The following is a 20166-nucleotide window of genomic DNA, read 5'->3' as shown; positions in this document are numbered from 1 at the left end:
TTTGTTTAAGTTTGGCTTTTATCTTACGTTATTATTGAAGGAGAAAATATTGTGTAATTCGATATCATCAGTGTATTTTGCTGACTCTGCTTTTAAAAGCTAGTATATTAATTATTTCTTAATATTGAAGAAATTAAAAAAAAACTGTACTCTAGATTTCATAACGTAAGAGGCCTCGGTGTGACTTAATTGCTACCCTTTGTTCCTATGACGATATAACAAGGTTGGTGATAATTACATCCATATATCAATTGTGTTTTAGTTGTAATTTTGTTTCATGTTTGAAGAGCGAGCATACTCTTAAAGGTGCTTTTGAAGGTAATATTAGTGTAAAAGGGATATGGTTTTATTTGAAATAAGTTAAGTGCAGTGGTTGTCCTATTATCACGGTTTTATAATATCATATGATGTGACATGGAATTGATATTATCTTAAAGAATAAACTACTTTCAATAAAAAGATTTGTTTCAGAACATTTGATATTTAGCTTTTAATAATCTGAACGATTGAGTTTATATAAGCGATATAAATCGTGTTTTTGGATATGGGAAGTTTTGCGACTTATTTATTAATACCCTGATCGGTTTTTTATTGTTTGGTCCCTGTACTATATATACTCCAAGCTGATATTCAGATATATTTAGTTTGATTTCAAATGCCAATATATCCGTTTTGTTTTGTATGTTTAAATGATAAAGGTTGTATGTTTAAGTTAAATCGGAAGTACGTCAGTCAATAAAGAATTGCTGTCAGTTACACTTTTGTGTTGTTAACCGTTTTTTTTTTTTATCAAATTACCTGTTAAATGCAATTACCAGCCTATGGATTAACCGATTCTTTGTGGTTCATGGGTCCATAGAAGGTCAATATTGTGATATGTGTATGCTTGCAGTGTACTTTATGAGGTGATATGTATTGCAGCATTAGTTATATGGTTTGTTATCATAGGTCTACGTAAATGTAGAGGAGAAACAGATTTTAAGTGGTTTAGGCAAAACCGAAACCATCAACATATCTAGCAGCACTGTAATTATCTTATTCCGTTCAGTAATTCATAACAAATTATTACAACAGAAAAACTTACTGAATTATCAACATGTTATATGTAACAGAATCTGAATTCAAATTTCGTGAAGGGCTTTGTTTTGTGGTGAATCTTAAGAATGAAAAAAGGCTATTGACTTTTCTTTATTTCGAAAGGAACTTGTTATTTTATAGTAAATATAGATATATCGGGCCGCTGATTTATTAAATTTCACAGTATTAATAGATAAAGAATGCATTACAGCAAAATTACAACAGATTTTATCTCTTGTTCGTTCAAAATCTCGAAATGACGCATAAGATGGTCATGTTGTAGTATTTAGAAAAAAATAAAATACCAACAAGTCAATGTAATCAAAATCCAAACCCTTGTTCAATAGAACTAAGGGAATATGTGAACAAAGAAAGATTTACAAGGGGATTCAAGAAAAAGTACAAGGAGAATAGGATCACATGTTCCGGAAGAATAAGCGTCTTCAGCTTCTATCATCGACGACACCCGCCATATTAAACTTGGTCAATCCGAGTAGATAATAATGGAAGTTATGCCACGTTCGCAAATGAGAAAAATGTATACAACAATGGAACCAACAAGCATACTAACGAGCATCAAATACGTCCAGCTTCATATCGCACAAAGAAATAGAATATTTCTCAAAGAAAGCAACAGCACGACAATTGAACTATAAACCAACATACTTTTTTAATAACATGCATCTTTTGAAATCCTATGTAGTTTGTTGGAAGATCTTACCACCATACTCGACGAAGAGGACAACCAGAATCTCAAGCATTTTTATGATTTTCGTTCTCCGTATATTACACGTATTTTTCACGAAGTACGTTTCAGAATAGTTCACAACCAAATGATGTTCACAACGTCCAAAATTAATAGGTCACACCAATTTATATTGTTCAGTGACATACACAATCCTTCGATGTTTCATTTTAACTCAAGAAACAGGCACACTAGAAACAAAGTACACGAAATGTCGGTACCTGGCTAACTCATTATGATAAAACACGTTTGCTCAACGGCTAGGAGGAATCTGTTGTATAATATAATACAATATAATGTAATATAATATATGAGGGCGCTTTATGTATCTCAAGAAGCTGAGTAATGGACCAGTCTGTTTTGTCTTGATTTTGCCCAGGGCAAAGCGCATATCACTGATTAATGTGGTTAGCATATGAACAGCACTTATGTGAAACATCTGCCAGCTACTACAAGTAGACTCCGTCCCAGAATGCCACTGGCTGTTGACAGAATGATGAAGTAAGACAAGACTAAACCACTGACCAGTATAAGATGCTGCTATGAACTCTTTAGTATATTTTAGAGATTTCTGTGTAATAGATAATCGTAGGCAGACCTACACATATACGTAACATGCCGAACGAAAACGCCAACGTTAACTTATACATACAGAGCTAAAAAGGTATGAAAGTTTGTCATTGTGAGGTCTCTTAGTACGACAGAGTGGTGGTAAAACATGGCGACACACATCTAAGTACTGATAACAAAAAAGATAACCGGACACAGTTGTTTAAACACATGATCATTGTTAGCTTAATAGATTGCTTCATGGTGGTTCAAACATTTCAGGAAAATGACATAACATAAAACAGGTTGTAAAGTATCACAATTTAACACGATTTCATACATATTGACATTTAACTAAAAATCAGTGACCTATAAGTAAGAAAATCTCAGAAAAAAAGGCAAACACATATACCACCTAACCCATGGATACGATAACTACTTTTGCCTATCATCTAGAATCCTTTAATAAAGGTGGTAAGCAAAATCTAGACATTTCTCATTTAACGAGCCTTTGGCGAGAAAAAAATCTTACCAGTTTATTAACCTCATGTACAATTACGTAATAATGAAAACTATGAAAGACTTTTTAGCTGTTTTACCTTAAATAAAAGAAAACATTATATCAACGACGAAACACATAGATATCATGTTCAATCTATTCTTACAAGGGCATGTTTTCATTGTCATTACACAGAATGCTATAAAATGAACACAGAAGCTGGACGCCCCATGTCGAATTATGCTGACAATGGACTTGCCGGTAGGTATCACGTTTAATTTGAACATCAGTGTATAAAATATTGCGCAATGCTTTTTGGCCCACCTGATCTATCTTTCTTTATCTCCTTATTCGAAGTTAATACATGTATTTGTGATATGTTAAAGGAAGTAGATTTTCCACTTATATCAAATGACGTTAAGATGCAACATATAAAGCTATTTATTTTGTCGTCAGTACATTTACAAGTAAATGTTTATCTGTTAGCGTAAGTCATATTTGGATTTATCGAAAAGTTCTGGATTTAAAGATGAATGTCAGTCAGTTTAATGATATTAGACGAGAAAAAATAACAAGACATTTGTAATAGTGATTCTTGTGATCTATAGACGCTGAAATGACTCCCATATATAATATCACTGCTCGCCTCGGCCTACATGGTTGCGGTTAACAAAGCAATCCTGTTGTAATATGCTGACGTCTTTATTTCTTAAACAAACATGATTTTACACAAGTGTGGTTAGGTGATTATATATACACGAGCACCTACCTTGTCAGATGATACTGATATGACTTTGTCTTCCTATGTTATGTTGTCCTTATAAGGGTATGTTTTGTGAATATTTGGCTAGTAATGCATACATCAGCGACTGGACTCGACCGGGTTTACTGTCGGCCATTATACATTGACGAAAAGATATACTAATTTAATATATTAAGTTGGCCATTTCATTTCATTTTTTAATCAGCAGAGCTTACAGTTGAAAAAATATCCATGTGCTTCATTGATAAATGATAAGATGTTACTGCATCGTTACATGATCAATGAGATGCATTCCTGTGATGTGATGATTTCAAGTTTTTTAGTCAATATTCTCTGGTACATGTTCTCACTGTTACCAAACCCGACGTAGGTCATACTTGACTACGATTACCTACAGAGAGTGACGTTTTCTGAACTAGCTACAAGACAGATGATCCATACATAACAGTTATCTCAAGTGTGTACCAGATAATTCTGCAGTCCTTAGTGCTCGACAGGCTTTATGTATGTTAAATAAAATATGCTCCGATAACCTCGTTGCCATAAAAAAAAACAGGGAACGAGATAAGAAAAACGAATCATTTTATGTCATGACAAACCTTTCTAAATAAGGTAAAGTGTGTTTACTAAGGTGTTCATTGAGAGCCGGATATCTACACTCATTTATACTATGAATAAGGATATATGCACAAACTGCAATATATCATAGTACGGCGTGATGTTTTTTTATCTTAAAAATCCGCCTGAGATTTAAACAGTCATTGTTAGATCATTATCATGATATTATTCAATTTTAACATGATATTATCAGATCATCGTCATTCTTGCCGAAAATGAGTATATGATGCATACAACAACAATATGACAGCTAAAGGAGAAAGATTAATCATGTAATTATGAATTTACGTCAAATAATAAAACATATCTTATATATTTTCTTAATTACCAATTATAGACCTGAGGTAGATACAGGGAATTATCAACCACTAATCAGTTGTCATAAAAGCAACATTAGATGTCCTTTCTCTTGTATATGATGTTTTATATATTTTATTTATTCATCCAAATGGAGGTAAGGTATGCGGATCTCAACCCGACGGGAAAGAGGATTAATTTAGCAAACACGACGCTTGTCAATGACACTTTCCATGGTTACATATGGTTACATAATACAGGGAAAGTATAATATATTTGAATATGTTTATCTAACGTCTCCGTTAACGGGCTTATTATGCCAGTTACCATATCCAGATACGGATGCAGCGTCTTAAATAGCTTCATATCGTGAGGGACAATCTGAATGTTAAATTGTATTGGCGATGTCTCACACCCTATTGAGAAGCAATCAATGACATAGAAATCAACGCAAAAATCTCAATGTTGTCTATTGCTTTATCTATCAATTGAAAATATTAATCCTTAAGCGTTCACAATATAAGATACAAAACTTTTAACGAAATCAGCTTATATCTACATTTCTCATTGAAGCTACGGTTTTAGTAGCAAACTAAGATACGTTATACATTATCGACATAGTTATTCGTCAAGATGACCAGACATTACGACAGCTTACCTTCACCGTATTATGCAATTGATAAAACGTATCAATGGTTACACGGTGAATGTCAATTATCATTTATTACATTACAAATACTCCAGATCAATGTACCAACCTTGTCTTTTCGTTTTGTCTACATGGTGTCGAATACGTAACGTGCCACGACATGGTCCAGAAATTAAATGAGCGAAAGTGATCGTAATCCATGGAGTATCAAGGATGATTACACTCCTTTTCTGGTGGTTTATGTGATGGAAATGCCATGAATCTGTTAACGGTTTTTCTTAGACATGTCAAAATGTTACCAATTTGATCTTCATTATCTCAGTATGATAAAAATAGCCAGAAAGAGCAAAGCTATAGCCACAAAGGTTTGTTGAAAGTTTATATTGAATCTCGTCAGATTTTATGCTGCTTGCCCCCAGCAAAAATATCTCTTACTTTTCGATATTTCTTTTATTAATTTCACTACGATGAACAATGAACAAAGAATATACTAAACAAGAAAATGGACATTAACGACACAAATGCTTCTCAAAAAAGAGATATTAATTATGAAATATCAAATTTGCATCGGTACACACTAATATGCTTTCATTGCTTAAATGCTGGACATGTTTCATTGAATTGTGGTTTTTTAAACTTTGTTTGTGGACTAAAAACAGCAAGAAAATACCAACACATGAACACAACCATAACCCAAATTCAATAAAACTAGATAAAAATATTAGCAAAAGTAAGATTTACTCATGGAACGTACACGGATAATAAAACCGTATGTTCCGTTAGAATAGGTGTATTCTGCCTGATTGATGAAACACGTAATTAAAATCTTTGCCAATCGCAGCAGGTAATGTTATGTTCTCAAATGAAAACACAACAAACAGACAAAATACAACAACGGAACCAAAACGCAAATTAACTAGCATCTAACGTCCAGCTTCATATCGCTCAAAAAAGGAATATTTGACGGATTTACTTTAAACAAATTCAAAGATTAATTGGAAGATCGATAGATTGATTTGAGTTATCTCTGTACAACATATCATGTGGACTTTCTAGGAAAATCAATATCACATAAAGAAATCAATATTTTACAAGGAATAAAGTTATTATATGTCTACGTTTTTCCATATCATCAGGATTTGAAATAAAAACGTACGAAAAGAGAAAGTCAATTCAACACAAGACTACATTGGAAACTTTAACATGGCACAATTGATTAACACAGTTCAATAAATGGTAAAAACTGTAGGTGAAAATCAGAACCTGAAATAACGACTTGAGCTGGCCATGCATAGATTTTAGAATAACCATAATCCGGTAATGATACAGAGAAAAATTGATCTAAGTAGAAACAGAAAATTCTAACATAGTGCCATAAATCAACAAAGTCCAATTAACAATAAACTGTAGCCTCGAAACAGAAATTGACATGTGCCATGAGACGATCATACATAAATAAACAGGATTTATTGCTAGAGATAAAAGCCTAACACTGAGCTAAACGGAACCGTTTAACGTTAAATCAATAATAAACTTTGAAAGAAATTCAGAAATAAAATGTGCGTCGCGTTGGATATATACAGGTTATATTCCGTGTTTCGTCATGATCGCTCATGTACTGAGAAATTAAGTTCAATATGAAGCTAAAAGCAAAATTACTTACAAAGTCAAATTGATTAGCACGTACATATCAAAACCCTAATTGATGATATGTGCTGAGATACTCTTGCATATTGTTAACCATTAAACAGGTTTAGTGATGATCCGATGTATAACGTTCTTGAGCAATTTAGAATCTACCTTCACTACCTTAACGTGATGAAATTCTTTTGGACATGGAACAACAATATTCTTGAATATTACATTTATATTATCACAGAAACCAGTGAACAAGAAGAAGGTCAACTCTATGTGGTTGTAATGGGGAGAACCGTTGTGGGACAAAGGCATTCTAGAGTTGAATTCACAGTTGTGTTCAAAACAGTCAATGTAGAGTTTTTGAAAAAGTCAGGCTCCGCATGGAAGTGAAATATACTTTCTCCCCACGATTCTGTTGCTCCAATAAGAACCAAAACTGCAACAATGTTCATTAGGAAACCAGCCGTAACCTAGAAGAGGAAATAGCATAATGTGAAAAAGGATATTTTAATGATTTTGCGTTTTTTCAATATTTTTTTAAAGTCACGGCTAAATACACCGGATTCTAATATTTTGAAACAATGTATGTATACATATGAATTCATTGATTGAGATTTCTTATCTAAGTGATTGATATTTACATTGTTGTCTGATATGCAACAACACTTCCGATTATACGGAAAAGATGTGTGACATGCGTGTACTGCTATCTATTTAGAAATCGCGTTTTATTTGGGTACAGATTCATTTTTTCAGCATTTATTTCCAACGTTGAAAGCGTATGACAAACGTTTCCTTTGGCATTTGAGTTTTGTCTTCTTCATAATTATTCCAATACGTAAGGCATAATCAGATTGTCATTCCGGATATTGATGTATTCACCAAAACACTTCAGAACATTCTGATTAAGACACTTTTACGCCTGGTAATACTAACTCGATATATCCGTATTCACTTTAAAATACTTTTAGAAACAGGCAACATGTCAAACTCACCATGTCGATGACCTTGACATAGCCGTAGGAGAAGACGACGGCATTAGGAGGCGTGGCAACAGGTAACATGAAGGCGAAGGAAGTGGCGATGGCAGTAGGAAACATGTAATACAACGGATTTACTCCCAACTTTATAGCCTGAAACACCAACAACTTAGAACTCTTACGTCTTTTCTAGTAATGGCATGTAAATAGCAGTAAACATGTTGCTGTGTTTGGTATTTACATAACGATTTGAATGGTGTCTTATTGTAAAAGATTTTACAATAGTGTTCCCGTCAGAGAAAAATTTAAAAATATGAAACTGTTTGGTAGCCTTATTACAATGTAGCGTTAATTTTTTTTAAGTTGTTATTTCATGTTGTTATGTGAGAGCATTACAGCTGTGACTAAATGAGAATGCATTTAATGCTGAACGGAGTTAAAATTTGTATGTCTTCAACAGACCAACAAAATTAAGGTTAATAATAAAATCATTATTCTGCGGATTCATTTCTTTTTCTTTATTTACCAGTTCGGCCATAATGGGCATCATTAGTGTGCAGATTGCAGTATTGCTGGTAACTTCTGTAGCTGCTGCCACAATGTAACAGAGGATCAGGTTCATGACCCAGGGATCAAAGTCACTAAACACGGTAAGTTTGTCACCAACCCAGGCGGAGAGCCCCGACACCTAATAGTAATCAAATACATTTCCATCGATCAATATTTTATATGAACAATGAATCATGAAAGTGCCTTCATAATCAAAGAATACATTCTACAAGTGATATAAAGATATGGAAATGAGGTTAGTACAGTATATCCTATTTATGACCCAAGGTAAATTCGCCTTTAATGATAACTTTCGGCTTCTTAGACAGATATCTATGTACTTAACTGTAGGTAAACAATGTCACACTATATTTACATATCTCATGTTTACCCTTTCACGTGGTATACGTTTGGAGTTTCAGATTTACCTGACTTCCATCTGCGAGAGCAAATCCACCACCAATTAGTAGTATGACTCCCCATGGTATACTTTTCTCTACTGTCCTCCATGACATCAACGGGGTCACCGTCTTTTTGGCAACTGGAATTCAGTAATATCCAGCATGTTGATATGTTCAAAGACGGGAAGCCATAATCATATATAATACGTTAGTCTCTGATGAAATGTTAGTTACATATCTAAGTATGAATAAGAGCTCTTGTTATGTATATGTATCCTTCATTACAATTTAAAATTTGATACAGATGAGTCAGATAAAGAATCTGACTGAATCACACAGCTTCATATGATTGCAAGGGTTATGCCTTTGGTCGGTTTTTAAAGTGATATTACTGTTTGTTGATTCTAATGTGGTTTTTTCAGTATGATAAACATATATGTCATATATACTGTATGTATACATTTTTCACAAAAAGAACCTTAGCGCGGACGTACTTTATTACAATTCTGATAGTTGTAAACATAGATTGAACATCATCTTTTAGTATTACTTTTTAGAAATAACGAATTATCAAGAAACATGTCTGTTGTTTGGTCTTCTGGTAAGCAGTTACTGACCTGTATTGTCAGTTACAGAAAGTTCTTCTGCTTTTCCATGTCTGAAAATGCTTGGTACCTCGGATGGAAAAAGGAAAAGACTAACTGATATCAAAATGGATGGAGTCGAATCCGTGACGGTTCTGAAACAAATTGTATAAAAGTTCAGCGTACACCAATGTTGTGAAATAAAAACAAATATATCAATGTCATAAAGCGTGTGTATATTTTATATATACTACATATACTGAAAACAAAAAAAAAAGATTGGTATGGATTGACAGTGGTCACCACAAGGTGACAAGTTTATAAAAACTTACAGGAAACATGCCTTTGTTATCAAAATAGATACAAGTATTATTAGAAATATAACATGTACGTCATTCCCACGCTTAATATAATATAATAATATAAAAATGAATTCTTTCGATGTATATAAAGGGATGGGTTAATAAAATAAGGATGGATATTTGTGTGTGAGTTTTGTTTTAGACTAAAATGAAATTAATCAGGGCAAGCTTCGAAATCAAATTGGCATTAGTGAATTGTCTGTATATTTTCTATACAAGGATATATAATATACATTTAACATAACCGAATATATACCGTTCATAGGGATAGCGTCATAACACACGAGAAATTATTGTGAAATGGAAACACATATGTACTCTGTAAAACTTGAACAAATGACAACTTATTTTCTGAAAACAATTTTTCCGTTTCCAAGGAATAGAGTTTATGAAAATTATTATTTATTTTATTATGTTTCACATACTTCTCTGGGAAAAGGTCTCCCCATCCCCCGATTCCACCAAGATCACGTGATATCCACAAAATGACTAGTAAGAAAAAATGAACAATCACCGCCGCTTGTGCGAATCTGAAAACATCAAATACAGTAATTAAACGTTACATATGAATAGAAGAGTTTTGAGCAGAATATCTACATCTTGTTGTTTAGGAAAAAGGCAAACCTTAGTTAAACGAATTATAGTTTACAATTTTAGAAACAATGCAAAATTTTGTTTTGTTAAATGTAATAATAATGAAGTGTCTTTGATACTAACGTTATAGGACCCAGTTCGGCATACTCCTTTTGTAACACCTCTCTCACTTGCCTCGATGTAGACTTGTCCTGTTTGTGACAACAGCTGAAACACGATCTACAACAGGAGAGGTTAGAAATACTGTTGTGAAACCATTAATCTTCTTAACTGATATCTTTACAAAATGGTAAAATTAAAATAGCAAGTGGATTGCGCTTTATTTATCAAAAAAGTCAAATGTCAACGAAATATTAGATTTTTATACGAAAAAAATTAATTTTACAGTATATAAGTATAATTTCCAATATATACAGGAAGGAAGTATAAAAAGAACATTATTCGATACGAAATATATGATATTTTCAGGCTAAAAATGACATTTATTTTTATATATGAAGAAACAACTAGCACACTGACAAGTCAGAAAGGGACCCGCTTTGTGTTTGACCCTAATAGTCAGCTTCAGTTGAGTGTTACAATCCTTGTAAGCTGTCAGAGTCAAGTGGGAAGCATTTTTACATTTCCCTCGACAACCTTGCGATGTTGTGCACAGAACTTAGAAGAAACAAGTTTTAGTGACAACGGGCAATAACTCTGCATATATTTGTCGTTGAAACTTGAAATTGGTTTGTGATACTCTGCATTCCCAAGATATATACATATAGCAAGTTTGGTCAATGTCGTTCAAACAATATGGAAGTTATAGGCCGCACAAGTTTTGGTAACAAAGGGCCATAACTCTGCAAATTTTCGCTGTAGAAACTCGAAATGAGTATGTGACACTCCGTAATGTGAAGATATGTATGTACATCCAGTTTCATAAAGATACGTGCAGTTGTCTGTGAGAAATGCCAGAAGCAAAAAAAAAAAAAAAAAAAATGGACAGACAGACGGACAGACGGACAACCTGATTACTATAGAGCATCCGCATCTCCGATGCGGGGCCCTAATTAATGTACATGTATATCTTCTTAGAAGGGATCAGTGTCGTCTTATGTTTATATTTCTATTATATGCCATGAACATCTCTACATCAGCATGGATTTACGAATCAACAAAATATGTCGGGAAATATATATGAGAGGATAACGTTGACATAATAAAAGATCATGAGAAAATTTCCATGTGCTTATAAGACATGAATGAAATATTATTACATCATATAATGAATGATGTCACAATTTTTTAAAGACATATATTAATAGTTCTTTCAAATGTCATATGATGAACGACATCACAAATATTTTTAAAAGATACCCGAAAAATGATACATTCCTAAAACCATGAGATATTTTCTATTTGTTAAAGACATCAATGACTCATTATAACAATTAGATCATATGGTGAATGACGTCATAAAAGGTAGAGAGTTTAAGGAAGACCGATTCTAAAGACAACAACGACACGTGAATAAATTACAAAATGTGGAAATGTGGAAACTATGAACACGGTGTTGGGGAGAAGGAAGAATTTACTGTTCTATCGATGATAGCATCATTTAGTCTCTTAACATTTCGATTTTTTCACCTTGCTCTTATTAAATCTATGAAAGTATACACAAGGTGGAACTGTTATAGCATTCACACAAGTGTTGGACATATTCATGTTTATACTCTCAACGCAAACAACATAATGTTATTTGGGCACACTAGCTATAAGTTCATTCTACGAAGAAATGTTGCTACAAATGATCTTGTTTTTCAGAACACGAACATAAATATCCGGTCGGTCTTCTTTTAATAAATCCATTGCCCCCAAAAAGTAAACTATAAATAAATCACTATGTGAATTTATGAAATAGGGACCTATGTGTCTCCTCTCCTTTTTTGAATTTACTGAGTTCGGGCAACTGACTTTTTGATTAGATAAAGCAGAAATTTAGTCGATGAAACGTTTGAGTTAAAATTAGATCGTCAAATTAACTGGCTCTAATATGAGTAGTTTGACTGCATAAAGAAATGTATTTAGGACTAGACAGTTATAACATGTAATATCAGAGGAGAGTTCATAGTGATTTAGTGATCAACATCATCGCCAAATATCATCTGTTTTTAGCAACTAAAAGCCAAACGATCCATGCGAAACACAAACCATTTGGATTTGACAAGAGACCGAATAAGGTTCATTTATGCATTAAAGGAAACGAACCATCCATGGTATGATGAGCATTGAGCAGAGCAGAATATCTTAGCGTATGAAATGTCGTGGATTCCTGTGCGACTAATTTAATCTTGAATGGCTGTTTCAATGAAATTCGATTTTATGCATTATATGAAATGTTCTTCTTGCAGAAAAATTCGGACTCTGTGGATATTTACAAACCATAAAGATAAAATGATACTTATAACATTTTAAGATGTGTTCCTTAGTGATAAGCACGGGTTTTTTTTTACCTTTGTTGTATTTTAATATTAATTTTCATACAGTATCTAAATCGTGTAATCTTACACTCAGAGTATTAACAAACATTATTGGCGTTTACTTACTTACACCGCAGGAAATAAATTTGTAGCCACACCCAGAGAATGACGAGACAAACAGCTGATAGCGGTAGCCCGAACTGCATCCAAGTGGCAAAGGTGACGGGTGATTCAGCACCATACTTCTGAAATACACTAAAAGGTGGCAAAATGTTATTTTAAACTGAAACACTAGAAGGGATATGGTACCGGGAACCAACAAAATTAAATCTTTAAAGATTTTTTATATATATTTATGTGTATTTCACCGATGTCTCTTATAGACATGAATTAGCATAATTCATGATAATAAACATATCTTTAATTCAGGTATTTTTTCATCGCTAGGAATCTATGGTGAAAAGACTGGAAAGATTATTTAATATACTGACATATCACTCTGTCCTTTCATGACGAGATTCGGGCTAGTTCCTGTTAAACTACCAATACCCCCCACATTGGCTGAGTACGCAATAGCTAGCGACAACGCTTTACACATCCGTAAATGCTCGGCCTCGGAACCGTCTTCATCATCGCTATTAGCATTTGGACTGAAAGTAAAGGTATTTTGACCATTCATAATATAAATTTTGATACATTTTATGTTTCTGAGAATATCACAACCAAGTACATTTTGTAATTTCTTTATAGTTTATTAATTATTCAATGTATCATTGATACAATTTGGAATAAGAGTTATATTAAATATCGTTTTGATTCTTGTAATAAGGAAACGAAAAAAATAAAGATACAAAATATTGGAAAAGATATAGATAAATAAAATGAAATTCAAAAAATGAAAATGAAAATAGTTAAATAAATAATTTTTTTACAAACATTCATTTACACAGAATATGAAAACCATACTCGCATTGTAATATCGAACTGAGCCCATGGGATGAATTAGCATGTCACCATTGTAATGTGCCTTTTTTCACTGACTGCGCCAGTCAGAAATTGATTGTGATGATATTTTATGTACAATGACGTTAAGTCACGAATTTAAAATGACAATAAAATGACTCCGTTTAATGCACAGCTTGACTCTAAAACATGTCACATTGTTATGTTTCTTGATTATGTGATAAAGCTTTTAGGTAATATGGTACTATATGAACCTCGTTCCTTGCAAACTAAAAACATCGAAGACTCGTTCGAAAAGAAATGTAATGAAAACTTTTTAAAGATTTGAGATTCTATGTTTTTATACCCTCATGTAACACATACCTCTTTGCGTTTGAATTATCCATTTCCTTTAGATTATTCTCCTCCCGTTTTTCTGTTACTGTTATACTTTCCAATTCGAGGGCCTTGTTGTCAAAACCTTAAGTAAACGGACGCACGTACAAAAATAATCAAAGGAAAAACACAGACTTTTAAAGAGAATCGAGCAAACGGCAGATGTCCAAGGGATGTAAATAAAGACTGGACATAAGATCCTGAAAAATTGGTTTTGTTCGGATCTGAAAAATGGATAGTAACAAACTTGCATTTTAACGTATCCAAAAGCATCTAAATAATGTCAAAGATTACGCAAAATCGGAATTCCAACTCAAAAAGTAGAGATTAAGATACACTCTTGTTAAAATGTTAATCTTGACCAATGCAAGTAATAGCACGTCTCAAAACGAGAACCAGGGTAACGACTATGAAAATCTACATACATAGCCATACAACCAGCGCCGAACACACCTAATTGCCCATCACATAAGAAATTGATATTAAAGTTAGTCTAGTTAGGTAACGCAGTGTCGGCCGTTTAGGATCAAGGTCATATATATATAGCTGATCCAGTTTCAGGACACAATAAGTTACGTTTATGTCACACAGATCGAATAATGATTGTTTTCACTTCGACTAGTAAGTATATTTAAATGTAGTCCATTATTTGTTTCATTCTGGGACAAGAGTATATCATTGAAAGGGTTATAAGACTAGCATATTGCATCATTGAAAATGTTTCATCTTTTGAAACGGGCACATCTAAGGTTATAAGGTTGTCTATTTTAGAAAGCACTGTGCAAAAAAAACACAAGTATACTGACAATTTGGAGTGAGATGTTGTAGAGCTAAATGATGAGATAAAAAAAGCTCATCCGTTGAGAACTGTCCTACAATGTTAGTGTTTAAAAATAGGAAGTAATGGAGGAAAACAATAATCGAAATACAACATCAGAAGATAGAACAAATAAGAGATGTAAATTTATTGTATTCGACTGGGTTTCAATGCGTCTTACAGTCAAATGTAGACAGTCAAATGTTATGGGACTGACACACTATGGAAGGAAAAATGTCCCATTTTCACTTAGTACCACATAGAATAGTTTGGAGTAAGACGTATTAGAGAGACCCAAGTGATGAAACAACATCACACACCATCACGGATATACATTAAGGCAGTTGTTCACATATCCGTACCTGATTACATGTGAGCAAATTTACTCTCTTTCGCCAACGTATCACTTAGTGATCCTACACCTGATATCAATTTCAAGTAAATTTGATTCACCTCCTATTTTTTGGTATCTGTTCTCTACAAATAGTAAGATATTGGTCTCTTGATATCGTCCTGAATGTTTTTCCTGCCAGTCTTTGTGCAGATAAAAGACACAACTACATAAAACACAATATCAACTCTATTATTACCATCAAGTTCGGGATGTTCAGTCTTCTCCTTGAGTTCCCTAGCATCCTTAAGCTGGACCATTACTGCGTTAGCTATTGGGATCATCATGGCGGTTGTGGCGGTATTACTTATCCACATGGACAAGAACCATGTGGGAAGCATCATACCTAGCATCAGCCTTAAAGATAGGATTTAAAAAATAATTACTTTATATGAAGAAGCAGAATAACATCGTTCGTAATTCGTTACCGTTCCAAAGAGCTATGGTTACTTGGTTGTTTAGTTATTTGCATTTGTTTAGAATTTCTGTCCATGACTATAACTAAAGTACCTCGTCACTTTTTCTAGCTTGACAAATATTCATACACTACAATGCACAGTTTCTTAAACATATTCTGGTTATTTGCAAGCATGAATGTTCTTTTATATAATAGAAATGACAAAGAACATTAAAAAAGAAGAGCAAAACTATAAGTAACAAGTAGAATTTGCCAATCATGTATAGTATATCGTACCAATGAGGCTCAGAACCGACTATCAATAGAATCCTGAGAGCTATTCGTTTGTGGATGTTCCAACGCTCGATTGCTGAAGCTATAACGAGTCCTCCAATGAATAGCATCGTCGTGTCCTTGATAACGGAATATATGGTCATATTAAGGCAATATTACTTCATATTTTCTTATAAAACCTAATATTTGAATGGCTGTATTGTATAAGAAAATGTAACTCTGGGCTTGATATAAACATAATAATACTTCTTTTAACTATTTGTATATAACATTAATGTTTTTGTCCTGAGTCCAAAATATTCCAAGCAACGTTATTTAAACAATTTTCGTCTTTGACAAAATATCATAAATTACGAAGACCATCATCAAATCTTACGTTGACAAACTTTGCTGAAACATCTTTCGCAGACATCATTCCAACCATAGGGAATAAAATAATGGGCAACAGTGCTGTCACAGCTATGGGCAATGACTCCGACACCCAATACACAGCCATGATGATGACAACATAGGCACAGTCTGCTTCCTGTAAATATGTATTTATCCAGATTGCATTTCATTGTGCGTTTTCAATATAATTCAAAGTCTGTTTTAAAGATTTTTTTTTCACAATTGATCTCGAAATAATACCTCCTAAAAAAGTTTAACCTGTACAGTATGAGTATTGGTGAGAATGCCATATTCCTTACCATTAAAAGGGCAATATATATGACAAGGAAGGTTACTCAGTCAAGTAACTGTCTTTAGTTTCTAAACTATGGGCTTAAAAGAACGCTTTCGATTTGATATTTTTACTTTTTTTATTATTATGAAAATGATACATTAGCATTGAAAAAAAATATTGGATCGGAAATGAATAGAAGAGAGTCTACCTTTCTTACATTTTGATTAAGATGTGTGATTGCAAAATAGAGTATTCATTTCAATCTTATTCTGATGTAGCTACACATTAATATTAAGATAGCTTAAATGTATGTCATTTATGATAATATGCCCTGTTTAGAAGCATGTTTTAATTTTTCATAGCAATTGTTTTTTATATGGAAAGGGTTCATCAGATATATCCTTATAAACAAATTCATTATTATATTACATTCCAGATTCTGCAAAGCTTCCCGTTAATAAGTCTTTCAAGGCAAAATTTGTAGACCATTATAACTTATATTACAAACCTGAAGTAAAGTTTGCAATATATCTATTGTCTCTATTATTATTTCACAATGCAAAATTGTCAAAATAGGTTATATTACCACGTGTAACAAACAAAAATATTACAAATTTGTCTTAATAGAATCAAAGGTGATAAAGAATTGTATTATTCAGAAAACATAATTGCGATGACAGAATCCGTATGATGAACAAATTTCATTTCGTCGTCAAGCATTTTGTAAAACACAGCATGTTTCTATGATTTGACAAATGTACCAATATTTACCAATTTCAACATTTTGATATCCATTTATACAAGGCAGTAGCGTTGAAATGTTTGGAGTTTAAGAAGTATTTATAATATTAGAGAAGTAATCTTTACAATGCCATATTAGAAACAATAACGTTTAGTTTTGAATGAAATCAGGGGAAAACATCCGCATTCATATCCATTACCAGTAAACGACGTTTAGTTTCATTTTCACATACCGGTCATGATTTATCGGTTTTCATACTAATTGATGTTGACGTGCCTGATGTTAATTAGGACACCAGATGATGTTCATCGTGAAAGCAATACCTTTACCTGTGCGACCTCCCGACACTAGTTTAAAACCCCACACTCCCATGAATTATAGATGTAGTATTATGAATATCACTATCTGAATGTTTACATGAGCACTTAAACGTGAGGATTGGCAACGATCATGATCATTAAAAATGATATCTAAATGTATACGTTGTAGTGTACACAAGGTACACAAGTGTGGACAGTTTCAAGTGGCTGTCACTTTTACTATTAGTATCCTATTATTACAAAATCCTTATAATTATATTCAATGAAAAGTCTTCCGACATATTCTGTTTGTATTATATTTTTTTACAGTTTTTTTATAATTACTGAAAATTGCAAATAAGGTGGTGAGCATGTTGTCTCTGACAAACAGCAATCCTGTGATAAGATGTCTATATAGTCCCGGTGAAGTGGATATCTAATATTGACGTAGTATCACGAATTCAATTGGAGGTGAATAAATTATGCAAATATTCAGATTGAGCCTGCATTAAAAACAATAAACAAATAAAGAAAACAAGTAACAAACAGAAACTCCTTGTAAATAAACAAAGTATGTTGTTTCGGAGATTTTCAAGGAGAGGTTTATGAATGTTTTCTTATTTTATTGTAGATATGTTTCTAGCCCAACAGTTATTTCTGATACATCTTTAAGGTTCTGTGATTTACAAATTTGTTTTCAGAAATGAATACATGTAATGTGTAGATTTCAAAGCGTTTTCCATCCCATGCTTGCTTTTATAATTAGATCCATTGGCGATTCTTTTGAATACTGCAAAGATGTCATCATTACTTGTAATTAGGAGTATGAATGCTCGTGGTATCTTATACATATCGAGTAGTGATAAAATAACTGAGTGAAAATCAAACTGTAACATAGAACTTAAGAAGTGTAATACCAAAATGTGGCAATGACATTTAAAAAATATTTACTTTTATGTATAGGAAAGGCGAAAAATATGAATCGTCGGATAGATCCAAACAGTAGATCAGTGCATGGTCTGGGTGTTACAAGACTTTCAAAGTCAACTTTCCTTAAGTGAGCCAAAACGACATAACGCAGGATACGGATTTTTTACGAAATATGTAGACTGCTTTAAGAGTCATACAGTGTAGCTTGCTTATCTTTTTACATTAAAATTATTGTTTTTGAAGACATGGAACTATTTCAGCTTACCATAAAAATCTGTAAATGTATTATAATCATACGAGTCCTCATTACCTATACTTTACCTAAATTGTACATAACTCAAGTGTTTGGCGTTTTTTGGCATTTTGTGTTTCTTAATAAAGACCAGAATGAAATAGAAGAAATATCTTTGATGGACGTATTATCAAACATGTTTTGCCTTTTGTATTTGATTTTTTTAAATGTTCCACTGATAAAAGGTATGTCAATTCTATGACCATGTGCACACTGATAAGATAAATCATGATAGAGTGTGATTCTCGTGTCCAGGTAATAAGCAAAGGTATTCTTGCACACAAAGAAAACAGTAACGGTTATATGAAAAACATAAAGATGTTAACAAGGACAAGAATGTATCGAGGAAGTTACCGCTAACAGAGATTAGGGGTCGCGCCGCGTATACGTCTGTTTTACAAGTGTGTGTGTAGGCTAACTGTCATCAATCAAACAAAACTACGTTTTCATTAAAGTTGAGGGAGTGCGTTATAGTGTTGTTCTAGGCGTATTGTTTTAGGTATATCTATTCAGATAACATGAACAGTAATACATTTTATCTTTTGTCGTTTAACATATCTCTTATTAGCAAACAACCGACTTGAAAATCTAAATTATTTGTATCGTTTATAATTAAAGAAAACTATGATTTGACCCATAATAATTTTATGTTTATTGTATTATTGATATATTTCATAATAATACATAATAATAAAGATGAAGTACATACCTTTGATTGTACACTTAGAGGTATCGCCAGAAGCACAATTGGTGTAAAAATAACAATAAGGATTTTCCTTATTGCTAAAACGTCACGCAAAAACTCCCTGAACGTGTAATCCATCTTGATGCCAATGTATTTTAAAATTAGATTCTTCTGATTGAACTTGGGTTATATAACATGTGTATGTCCGAGCAGACACTACCAAGTACAGCCAGGCTGTTATCCGTACGTAGATATACGTGTTTCGTATGACCTATCTGCATATATCCGTGTTAGAGGTAAGGTATGGGCCAATAGAGAGTACTGTAAACAATGTACGGAGTGACAGGTTGATGTATTTCTAGATAACACTACGTATTGTCAATCTTACTTTCACTAGTAATAGTCGCATCCGTAACTACATAAATTATGTGTATTAAGAGCTCATATCCTTAATGTTTTTGCAGTAGTTTTATGTCAATGCGAAAAGAAGACTAAGACATATTAAATGTTCATATCAAATATTTTTGGTCATCCTTTTTTTCTATTGCTA

General features: G+C 32.9%; 1 protein-coding gene across 1 annotated transcript; it reads right to left on the bottom strand.

Moving 5' to 3' along the window:
• Positions 1 to 7104: 7104 nt before the first annotated feature.
• Positions 7105 to 19754, bottom strand: LOC132550946 (solute carrier family 13 member 2-like). Its single transcript, XM_060215047.1, has 14 exons — positions 19641 to 19754; positions 16381 to 16530; positions 16008 to 16123; positions 15513 to 15670; positions 14094 to 14190; positions 13259 to 13417; positions 12900 to 13022; positions 10429 to 10524; positions 10137 to 10241; positions 9399 to 9504; positions 8793 to 8894; positions 8342 to 8503; positions 7831 to 7968; positions 7105 to 7305 (listed from the first exon to the last, which is right to left on the bottom strand). Exons 1-14 carry the CDS (start codon positions 19752 to 19754, stop codon positions 7105 to 7107), a joined length of 1827 nt encoding a protein of 608 aa, XP_060071030.1.
• Between the last annotated feature and the right edge of the window lie 412 nt (positions 19755 to 20166).

This window comes from Ylistrum balloti, unplaced genomic scaffold, assembly GCF_031769215.1.
Source record: "Ylistrum balloti isolate Yb309-2 unplaced genomic scaffold, AGI_CSIRO_Ybal_v1 Utg370158, whole genome shotgun sequence".
Taxonomy (NCBI): Eukaryota; Metazoa; Mollusca; class Bivalvia; order Pectinida; family Pectinidae; genus Ylistrum; species Ylistrum balloti.
Note: the sequence above shows the minus strand (reverse complement) of the source record. Positions and strands in the feature narration are given on the sequence as shown.